The following is a 12,058-nucleotide window of genomic DNA, read 5'->3' on the forward strand; positions in this document are numbered from 1 at the left end:
GCAGGGTGAGGACCGGAGAGGCACAATACACACTGGCAGGGTGAGGACCGGAGAGGCACAATACACACTGGCAGGGTGAGGGCCGGAGAGGCACAATACACACTGGCAGGGTGAGGAGCGGAGAGGCACAATACACACTGACGGGGTAAAGAGCGGAGAGGCACAATACACACTGGCAGAGCAAGGACCGGAGAGGCACAATACACACTGGCAGGGTGAGGGCCGGAGAGGCACAATACACACTGGCAGGGAGAGGAGCGGAGCCCTGCCAGTGTGTACTGTGCCTCTCCAGTTCTCACACTGCCAGTGTGTATTGTGCCTCTCTGCTCCTCACCCTGCCAGTGTGTATTGTGCCTCTCCGGCCCTCACCCTGCCAGTGTGTATTGTGCCTCTCCGGTCCTCACCCTGCCAGTGTGTATTGTCCCTCTCCGCTCTTTACCCTGCCAGTGTGTATTGTGCCTCTCCGCTCCTCACCCTGCCAGTGTGTATTGTGCCTCTCCAGTTCTCACCCTGCCAGTGTGTATTGTGCCTCTCTGCTCCTCACCCTGCCAGTGTGTATTGTGCCTCTCCGGTCCTCACCCTGCCAGTGTGTATTGTGCCTCTCCGGTCCTCACCCTGCCAGTGTGTATTGTGCCTCTCCGGCCCTCACCCTGCCAGTGTGTATTGTGCCTCTCCGGTCCTCACCCTGCCAGTGTGTATTGTGCCTCTCCGGTCCTCACCCTGCCAGTGTGTATTGTGCCTCTCCGGTCCTCACCCTGCCAGTGTGTATTGTGCCTCTCCGGTCCTCACCCTGCCAGTGTGTATTGTGCCTCTCCGGTCCCCACCCTGCAAGTGTGTATTGTGCCTCTCTCCGGCCCTCACCCTGCCAGTGTGTATTGTGCCTCTCCTGTCCTCACTCTGCTAGTGTGTATTGTCCCTCTTCGGTCCTCACCCTGCCAGTGTGTATTGTGCCTCTCCGGTCCTCACCCTGCCAGTGTGTATTGTGCCTCTCCGGTCCCCACCCTGCCAGTGTGTATTGTGCCTCTCCGGCCCTCACCCTGCCAGTGTGTATTGTGCCTCTCCTGTCCTCACTCTGCTAGTGTGTATTGTCCCTCTTCGGTCCTCACCCTGCCAGTGTGTATTGTGCCTCTCCGGCCCTCACCCTGCAAGTGTGTATCGTGCCTCTCCTGTCCTCACTCTGCTAGTGTGTATTGTCCCTCTTCGGTCCTCACCCTGCCGGTGTGTATTGTGCCCTTCCAGTCCCCACCCTGCCAGTGTGTATTGAGCCTCTCCGGTCCTCACCCTGCCAGTGTGTATTGTGCCTCTCCAGTCCTCACCCTGCCAGTGTGTATTGTGCCTCTCCGGTCCCCACCCTGCCAGTGTGTATTGTCCCTCTCCGGTCCCCACCCTGCCAGTGTGTATTGTACCTCTCCGGTCCTCGCGATATTTTCCAACAAGTCCGATCTGAATTTTGATCGAATTTCCGATTGATTTTTTTTCATTTCTATAATTAACGATTGGAAAAACTAAAAAACCTATCGAAATTCAGCTCGAACATGTTGGCAGGTAAATCTGCCAGAAAATTGTATGGTGTGTACCTAACCTAAAACTAACATGGCATCACAATCCATGCAAGATGGTTTTAATTTGTATGTTACGTTAACAATTATCTTTGCTGGATCTCTTAACAGCCAGCTGGAGTGGACAGTGTGGTATCAGTTTCAGTGGTCTGTAGGCAGGTGTGTCTCTACCATGGGGTTTTATGAGAAACTCATCCACCTCTGGAAAAATTGTGCAGGTCTGCAGCGGACGGAGCAGTGCTTTTCAGCGCTGCTAGATTTGGGCGCAGCCGGCGCCTCCATAGACTTCAATAGGAATTATTCCTATTGGAGCGCTCAGTGAGTAACGTCGGCTCCATCAGAAGACGGAGCCGAAGTTGCTTAAAAACATTATAATTCGGCCTCCAGCAATCGCTGGAAGCCGAATTATTTTATTCCCCCACTATCCATGTCGGCCTGGAGTGGGAATAGTAATTAAATCAGCCCGGACTTGTGCAGAAGCAGGATCAGCTATATACCGCTGTATCCTGCGCCCAAGTCTACCGGCGCCGATTTCAAATGTACTCTGCAGCGGATCCTCTCTCTGCAAACTGACATGTGAATGAATGTTATCACTAACATAGAGTCCATTCACCTCTGAGTTTTTTATTTCCATGTTGCGTTTTGATGGGTATCAAGCCTTAGGGCTGGAACCTACAAGGAATTGCTGCAGAGCTTTTAAATAACACATGCGCTGTGTGCAGCGAATCCTAGGCGATTGCAATCGTGTTTTTGGACCAGAGGGGCCCTCCTTCATCCATCTTATTAGCTTTTCATTGATGCTATACTGGTAATGAACACATCTATATGTGTATTGAATAGTAGTAATCCTTAAAGGGGTTCTTTAATGTTTTTTTTTTTGTTTTTTTTTTAAGTTTCACTTACCTGTGGCTTCTACCGCCCCCTGCAGACATCCTGTGCCACGCCGGTCCTCAAGAATCCTCCGGTCGAACGCCACGGCACCTGTGCGGCCGCGCACGTCCTTGCTTCCGTCGCCCAGAGCATCCTGCGCAGGTGCAGTACAAGTAAACTTCGTACTGTGCCTGCGCAGGATGCTCCCAGCGGCGTGAGTTGAAGCGAGGATGTGCAGTGGTGGTTAACTCCTAAAACGAAGAAAAGGAAAGTGAGCCACAGCGGGGGCGAGGATGTCTGGAGCGCCAGAAAAGTGAAACTTAAAACCAAAAAAATTAAGCATTTTAACTAGCTTTTTCCTTATTCTGATAACACTGTTCTGACACTGAAACTGTCCTTGGTAGATTTAGGGGGTTTATATCAATAGAGTGCTTGGGGCCCCATGTAAAACTTGCACTGGGGCCCCAAGCTTCTCAGTTACGCCACTGCTTACTAGGCTGTTATGTCCATGTCCATTTCAAAAACAGGCACTAGAAGCAGTGACTGCAGCAGCAGCAGCACCGCACACACCATAATCCACATGCCTGATCGAGCATGTTGGCGCGGATCCGCACCTGCATAGATGCACCTGATCCCAGGGATAATATTAGGGTTTAGGGAGGATAGTTACCTGGACAGTAGAGGTTCCTTACTGTTTGTGATTACCTGCAAATCAGAGTGATGCAGTCTCTCTTCCCAGTACTTCCACAAATTCTTTTATGGGCATCTTTTCTTAGTATATTACTGCCAGTGTGCAGCTTACCTACCTTGTTGATAGGCAACAAGGGTTGATTCGGCTGTACAGACACTATGCTACTAAAGTTATAGAACCTACTGCAGGAATTTTCCATTGCTTTTATACTGATATGGTGTTCCAGCATTTCATCATATCCATCAAAATAGCATGCAAATGCTACTGAGCAGGTGCAAAGTCATGCAGGTCATAAATTAATCCCATAATTCCAATCGGCAGCATTAACCTTGCAACCCGAGTTAGGTCAACCGGAAAAGGCACTTTTCCTAATGTCACAGTAAACAGATCAGTACAATGTTTTAACGCAGCGCCAGCTTCAATACTCCAAACGAACGCCTGTGTCTAAACATAGCTGTCAACTGTACAAAATGAATGATCCGCTTACGCTATCTAAAGACTGACAGGCAGTCCTTGCGGTTTACATTAGAATTGCCGCGACACTCGGAGCGTGCGTGCGTACGTTGGCTTGTGAGGAGCGCGCACGTCTTTGGTTGCCCGGGAGACGGAGACGGTGATGGCGGAGGAATGGAATCAGAACACGGGGGAGGTGGTGTACCGCTCTCGCGACCCCATAAAGAACCTGAAGATCAGGTAGTAACTGTAGAACACAGTGCTGCGGCGCAATCATTATTCAGCCTTCTGAATGGCATTCATGTGTCCTCAGGGTGCTGCTGCAACGGGTGTCACCGATCAGTGCTCTGGTACAGCGGGTGCAAGAGGAGGAGGAGGGGGGCAACAGAGGAGACATCGCGCTCCGGACTCTGGGCTCCAGTATCGGAACCGGTACATCTATTTATCTTATCTGACTGCCTGTTTCAGTGACTGATATATTCTCCACCTTTTGATAAGTGAATATAATATTGACTAGTAGTCATTAGGACTAGTTCAGACTATATGCGCTGTCGTGCGCATTTTGGCAGCGTGTATAGTGTGAAACAGCGACACACAAGAACGGTAGAAGGGCATAGACAGCCCTTCTACCGTTCCTATCATATGCGCTGCGCAGCAGTGTGATGCGCTATCGCACTACTGCATTCATTTTCTGGAATCGCAGCGCCGATCCCGTTCTCTGTATTGAATGGGAGCTGCAGCGCAGTGCATAGTAGCACAGATGGTGTGCGATCGTACGCGTTGCGTTCTGATCGCGCAGCCATCTGCGCTGAATGATCTGAACGAGGCCTAAGGATGGTGAGTGAAATAGTTGATGCAGACTCATGCAAATTTTTATTCAAATTTATGCTGTGTGAAGATGGACTGGTGGTGATCTAGTTGTCTGGATACAGCGGGAAACCTCATAGATTTACAGTCGTGTGGCGTGTCCACTAATTTGTAAGGAATAGAAGACCCAGCGGGAAACACTATTGCTAAAATTGCACACCAGGACCCTCGTCTGCCATGTTTAGCCACTGGGCTTCAGGCATGGCGCTTGCTTCAGCTTCCGCCTCAGCTATCGTAACTTTACTAAGCCTATTCGGTTTTGGTGGTGTGGATAGTGTTTCCTGCTGGGGCCCCTATTTCTTAGAAATTAGTGGACATGACTAAGTTGCCAGGAGCAGGAAACGGCCGTGGGTCCCCTCTACTAGACTAGCACCAATGGATTAAAGCATCTTACCGACTATCTGTACTGGTAACAAATTTTATGCTGGCTACTTTTATTTAGACCAGGGGTGCCCATTGGGTAGATCACAAAAGAACGTCTTGGTAGATCCCACTCCACCCGCCTGAGTGACGTACGCATTGTACTCTGTCTCTTTGACTTGGATGAGCTTAATACGATATGTTGTCCTGAAGTTGAAATGTGGGGAGCCATGCATTTAGAAGCATTATGTGCTACTGGCGATTACAATTTTGCGATACACTGAGCACAATATGGTAAGCATCATATTATGACTCTATTCGATCAAGCACTGTTCTGTTTGGTATACTGATGACTCTATGTTAAAGGGACACTTAAGTAATAAAAAATATATGTATATATGATTTTAACTTACCTGGGGCTTCTTGGAGCCTCCTGGAGTCCTGTGTCCATAATGCCGGGCCAAGTCCCTCTGACCAGCATCGGCAACCCCTGCAAAGTTGGCCTGTCAGGAGCTACTGTGCATGCGCGGCCTCGAGCCGCGCATATCTTGATCGCACTCCCGCTGCTGGGAGCACTCTGCACATGTGCAGTAGCGTGGATCACGTACTGCACATGCACAGAACTCTCCTGGCCCATGGGAGCACGATGAGGAGGCGTGTGGCCGGCCAACTTAGTGGGGGATGCCGCTGCTGGCCAGTGGGACTTGGACCGGCGTCGTGGGCACAGGAAGATTCCAGGGGGATGCAAGAAGCCCCAGGTAAGTTAAAATAATTTATTTTTATTTTAACTTAAGAATCACTTTAAGCATCTAATTGACTGATGACGTGTGGTAATCTCCAATGGACCACTGTGCATGTGCTGCAGTTGTAAGGGCACTAGTCTAGTTTAAAGGACCCAGTAGGAAACCTCATAGGGAAATTCTTTTAACATGATTGGGTGTGTACAGCACCCTCTCGAACTGCTAGGTTTAGATACGTTGTAGTGAATTACGACCCCCCCCCCACTGTTCGGCCAATCACAACGCTTTGTACTGTAGAGGGTGCTGTGATTGGAGAATTGTTTTCTACTGGGTCCCCTAACCTGCTTTAGCACCATTGTGTCTTGCATCTGTAGGTAGATTCTACCTGGTAGATCATTTTCAATTCATAAGTTTGGAAGAAGCTCGCAAGCTGAAAAGGTGTGGGAACCTTTGAGCAAACAAACGATGGTTGCATAGAGCCTTCTTGGGCCTATCTCATTGTCCTCGGTCCACCGTTGTCCCCTGTTGAAATTCCACACCTTCAGGAGTCCTTGAAAAGCTTCAGAAGAACTTGTGTCCCTGAGTACTTCTGAAAATGGGCACATCCGTACTGCGCATGCGCTAGTACACATTAATGCGTATCCAGTATTGACCCGTTTTTGTTTGGAAGCACTCGTGGGCACAAATACTTCTGAAACTTCACGAGGACTCCCAAAAGTGTATTAAACTAGTTGGTTGAATAGCTAAAACAGGGAGGGGGTAGGGTAAGCGGTGGACTGAGGGCATGGAGAGAGGACCAGGAAGGCTCTGTGGGATCCAGAGGCTTCCCTCCCCATTTATTAATTTATTTTTAGGTGGCTTTAGTTTACTTTAAACAATTTACTGAAGGGGCTTTGTGTCATAGATTTAGGGAGCAGCACACCACTACCAGAGTTCCTGGAGGAGGACCTAAGCAGCTAATGCCAGCTCGAGTGGCGTAGCTAAGGAGCTATGCCCCCCCCCCAAGCACTCTTTACTTTACATAACAATTGATACGGCGCACTAAAACCTCCCAAGGACAACCACAGTGTCAGAGGTGCAAGAAGGGGATGGGGAACAGCTTGTTAATGCAAGCATCTATAGAAGTGATTATTACCAGCACAGGACCAATAGAGAGCTAATACTGTGTATTAGGGAGGGCCCGATGGGGTCGCAACCTCTGCAACCCCTATTGCTACGCCACTGGCCAGCTCTCTGGACAAAACTAAAAATTGTACTGTATATTCACCTGACAGTATTTTCCTATACTGGTGCATTTATGGTAGCACAGGATTGCAGGGGTGCTGCTATGGAAGCATAAGGAAAGGAGTTATTTGCAGCATGTTTTAAAATGTTTTATTGTAAAACAGGACAGCATTGGGATGCCAGAGGTGGGGTAATTGGGGAAATTTTGGAAAACCCTGGAGATCACTTTAAAGAGGATTTGTAACGATACAAAATGCCCCTGGGGGGTACTGACCTCGGTAGAGGGAAGCGTCTAGATCCTGTCGAGGCTTCCCCCGTCCTCCTGTGTCCCACGGCGGTCTCGCTGCAGCCCACTGAACAGCGGGCATGTAAATATTTACCTTCCCAGTTCCAGCACAGGTGCAGTAGCGTCTCTCGGCTCGGAAATAGCAGATCCCAGTCGGGTCCACTCTACTGCGCAGGCGCAAGTCTCCTGCCCCTGCGCAGTAGAGCGGACCAGACTGAGATTGGCTATTTCCGAGTGGAGAGCCACAACAGTGCCCACCGCTGGAACAGGGAAAAGTAAAAATTGCACAGCCTGACAAATTGTCGGCTGTGCATTCCGTGGGCTGCAGAGAGACCAACGTGGGACACAGGAGGACGGGGGAAGCCTTGATAGGATCCAGAGGCTTCACCCTCCCTATGTGAGTACCCCCCAGGGGAACGTTATTTAATTAGAGAGCCTCTTTCGGGTCTTAGGAGATCTTGTTTTGGTTTTATTTCTTTAATTTTTTTGTATTACTTTATTGTATTTGATTTATAACGTTTGCTTAATTTTTGATAAAGCTGGACGTCGACATGGTGGGGATGAGGAAGAAATTGTGATTTCCTGGCAAGAGAAACTGTTCAGTGAGGTAATCTCTATCAAGGCTTCACTTTCAAAGCCTGAGATAATGGCTAGTTTTCTGTCATTTGATGATCCACTTGTGAAGAAACGCGGATGTAACGATTGTGGAACTTTCTCCGTGATCAGCACACAACGTGTGCGCTGACACGGCGGAAATGCTCCACAAGCGTATATTTGCAGGCACCCAGCAAAAGGTGCTACGCACCTGTAGAGGGAAATTCCTGTCGGTAGATGGCGCTGAGGAGTGCAGAGGAACCAATCATCTGTACCTCCACAAATGCCAGACAGGAATTGTACGAAGCGCAGAAAGCAATTGCAAGAGAGGCGATTGCGAATGAGATTGAGCAAAGGGACAGGTTGTATGTGTGTGCGCCAATCCAGTCGCCACCCCGCGACCACGCACACACAACAGCAGATATGAAATAGGAACGCGATCGCGAGAGGTGCGATCGCCAGACGTGACACAAGGCAGATCAGAACAGAATACGAGGTTAGCAAAGGCACAGCAAATCATACAATGAGGAGGTGCAGAAAATAACAAACGCTAGCTAACCGCGAACACCGCACTCATTTGCAACAGTGCACGCGGTTATGCGCGGTCTCCACGTGATAAGCACAATAGAGACAAGCACGCCTAACTAACCATTGACAGACAAACATGAAACAGAGGACGCGAGCGCTTGCTTAACGGTTACCTAACCGAGCCTCCAGCAAGCGTAGCAGACAAGACAGACACACGAAAACAGGGACAAGCGAGAGATAGGATCCACAGCACTAGCGAAAAGTGGCTAGCGCGATCCAGGTACAGAGTAGCAGAACAGAAAGATCCCCAGCGCTAGCGAAAAGTAGCTAGCGCGATCCCAGAAGGCAGAACAGAAGGATCCCCAGCGCTAGCGAAAAGTAGCTAGCGCGATCCCAGGAGACAGCACAGAAGAGATAGCTGGTAGAAACCGCTGCACCAGCTATACTCCAAGAACAGAGATCAGAACCATTTCCTGTCCACCACCGTTGGGACAGGAAAATGGCAACAGGCAAGACAAGACAGAACAGGCAATACAGATAATACAACCTGACTGGGCTAGAAGGGGAGCCTAAAGCAACCCCCAGGAATTAACTATACTAGATAGCAATGGCTGACACTTCAGCAGTGTCCATCAGGAACAGACCATGGAAGGGAAAAGACCAGCAAAGCCTTCTGGGAAACATAAAGCTCTTATAGTGCCAGTCATCAAAGAAGGCAGGTAGGGGATTTGCATAACGAATGTATGCAAATTCCCCAGCAAGAGAACAGACCAGAACTTGCAATGGAAAGACAGGTCTCTGTTCCAGAGTCCTGCAGCATGCAAACCTAAACAATGGTCAAAAGGCTTCCTGCCTGCGCAGGCAGCTGAGCGGATTCTGACAGCGGTAAAGCCGCCGCTAATACTCAGAGCAAGGCAGCTGACTCCACGTTCAACATGGCAGCTGGCGCGCAGTCGGAGCGCGGAGAAACCGCCGCATGCTCAAACAACAGGGCGGCGGATTCCGCGTCTGATGCGGCAAGTTGCACGCATAGGCCTGCTCCTCTCAGTAATGCTGAATGCAGAGAAAACGCCGCACGCACGGGCAGCGGTGCGGCGGATTCCGCATCCAACATAGCAGAAACATTACAACACATGACTAGTGTGGCTGGGACTGATAGTCCACACTGGTTTAGGAGGACGCGCGCGCGCGCAATGAGGCAGGGCCTTTATGACAGTCAGAAGGGGGTCAGCTGACCAAGCCGGTCAGCTGACAATTTCAGCAACTTTCATTGGTCCAGCACTTAGGGCAGGCGCTGGAGAGCGCTAGTGTATATATACTGGGTGCTTGTCATTCATCTGGTGTCTGGCGTTGCGATCACTACGTGGTAGCACTCAGACCTTGTCAGTATCTGTGTTTATTAGACAGTTTCGTAGGTGTTGATGATCACGGAGCTCACACCTTAGCCTAGGAATTCTGTTATTATCTGTATTTATATCTAGACCAGTTTCCAAGGTGTTGATGGCCAAGGAACTTACACCTTAGTCTAGGAATTCTGTACCATCTGTATCATTGTTATTATCTAGTCTAGTTCCTGGAGAGTGAGAATCTAGGAGCTCACTCTCAAGCCTAGGCATTGTTGATTATCTGTTATGACCTTCTGCTTTCCTGACCATTCTTCTGATCTTTGATTTTGTACCTTTGTCTTTCTGATACCTTGTTGCCAAACTCTGCTAGTCCCAGGATTCTGCATCTGTCTCCTGTCTCTGTACTGTATCTGTCCGTATGTTTACGACCTGGCCTGCCCGACCTCGAGAACTATCTCTCCTGTTAAGAGATAGTTCACAGATCTGTCAGTGACACTCCTCATTGGTGTCACTCACGTTCTGTCCTTCCCACGCTCTCAGCCTGGCTCCGCCCCTTGGGGAGCATCAGGCCTGTGGAAGGAATCTGATCCATAGCAGTATCTCTTACTGCCTAGCACCTTTCTTACGGGTGCTTTCCTCAAAGTATTACTGTTGCACCAAACACTCTCATCTCTCAGGTGTCCAGAGGTTAGAGATATATCTGATTATCGGTGATACTGCAGATCATCAATAATCGGGTATATATCTGCATTCTCGGTGATACTGCAGATCACCGGTAATCAGACCCTCTCTGTGTTACACAGATCGTTACACCACTACATATTTGTTTGTTTGTTTTTTGTTTTTTTTAAGATATGCATGTGAACAGAGATCAGTATTATGGTTAGTAATCAGTAATTTCTAAAGTACCGCAGGTGTGACTGTACTGCCTCAAAACAGAAATAACTATGGAGCAGGTCAGCAAGAGAAACTTTTTATTCTGAATAACATTAAAAACACCATTCTACACATCAGTCAAAAGTTAAAAAACACAGCAGACAATGTTTACACCACATACTGTATGTCCGTTTAGTTCATGTCTAACAATTCCAAAACGATATATGTATGGGTTACGGTAATTACCTTTAATTTTCAAGGGATATTATTTAAAGGCAATATGTTTCAATAAAACATATAAAACAAACCTCCCCCTATGGGTGGTCGTAAATAGAGTGGGTCATAAGGGGATGACATGCATTACTTATCTTTGGGGGGGCTGTTCCCTAGTCCTCCATCTTTATGTGACCCTCCATTTCCTCTAAGGAGACTCGCAGGAGCCATACTTTCAAGCTCCTACAGTGGTGTTGCACATCCCCTACCACCACAATGCATGCTGGGAGATGTAGCTCTTTAATGTGAGCAATGTGAGCTATTTTTAAGTTATTTACAGCAAAGTGTCTTTTAATATGTTTATTTCCAGTTTGAATATGAGCTGTATAAGAATGAGGCCGCATGCCAGACCCCTTTGGATCATCAATATCGCCAGGACATTTTGAATATGGAACGGAGCGGTGGGCGGAAGAATAGGCGTATATTTACCTACACAGACTATGATCGATTTACCAATCTAGAAGAGGTATCGTGAGAAAAAAGTGATTTATTGACTTGGTACAAGGCATAATTAAAACGTTGGGTTAGGAACATTTTGGCAATTTCATTTGCTGATGTCCGAATACTAAGACCCATTTCAGGAAATGTAGTTGCTTCCATTTGCTGCAGCTGTAGTGTGCCAGTTACTACCAACTGCAATTGATAATATTAGTATTATAAAGCTATATACACGTGGTCTAGATTTTTGCTGCCATAAATTATTATTTAAGGTGAAAAGCCAGTGCCTGTACAGGTTTTCCACTGATATAAAAGATGCATTGCGCTGCTTTTTTTTTGCCTTTTCAAAAGACATAGCCCAGACTAGACGCCTTCTGACCTGTTCATACTCCTAGAGCGGGGTATTCTAAGACTGGGTAATATTTTTGTGGCTGTAACCCGGAAGGTCAGGAATAATAGGGTTGATGCACAAAGCAGCAGTAATATTGCTGTTTGCAGACAGCACACAACAATGTTACCATTACTACCACCAGCAATGCACCTCGAGTTAAGCTATTGGCACAACAAGTGGTATTCAAATACTGCAAGCCTTACGGTAATGGTTGTTGGTAACACGAGCAACAGTCACGTTACTTGAATACTGCATGTCATGCTAATACAGTCGTTTGCGGTAAACTTCTTGCAGTTGTCACGTTAATATTGCTGTGCATACAGCAATATTGCCACTGCTTTGTGCATCTACTCCTACACTGTAAATGTCAAACTCCGGCCCACAGAGCTACCAAATTTGTCCCGCAAGTGGTTTCTCTACTTTGCATTATGTTTGACTCACTCTAGTCCTCCAGGGAAGCTGTATTGGAGGTGAAGCCGTAGATCACCAGGGAAGCTATATAGGGAAGCACTAGACACCAGGGAACTATATGAGGTGGGAGGGGTTGCTAGACACCATGGGA

At 48.1% G+C, this 12,058-nt stretch overlaps 1 protein-coding gene across 1 annotated transcript in view; it reads left to right on the plus strand.

Moving 5' to 3' along the window:
• Positions 1–3,629: 3,629 nt before the first annotated feature.
• Positions 3,630–12,058, plus strand: part of MKS1 (MKS transition zone complex subunit 1) — a 42,560-nt gene continuing 34,131 nt past the window's right edge. Inside the window, exons 1-4 of the mRNA XM_068265863.1 lie at positions 3,630–3,813; positions 3,887–4,005; positions 7,590–7,657; positions 10,978–11,133. Of these exons, the coding sequence (XP_068121964.1) occupies positions 3,737–3,813; positions 3,887–4,005; positions 7,590–7,657; positions 10,978–11,133 (420 nt within the window). The 5' untranslated portion in view covers positions 3,630–3,736. The remainder of the gene's footprint in view (positions 3,814–3,886; positions 4,006–7,589; positions 7,658–10,977; positions 11,134–12,058) is intronic.

This window comes from Hyperolius riggenbachi, chromosome 2 (assembly GCF_040937935.1).
Source record: "Hyperolius riggenbachi isolate aHypRig1 chromosome 2, aHypRig1.pri, whole genome shotgun sequence".
Lineage (NCBI taxonomy): Eukaryota > Metazoa > Chordata > Amphibia > Anura > Hyperoliidae > Hyperolius > Hyperolius riggenbachi.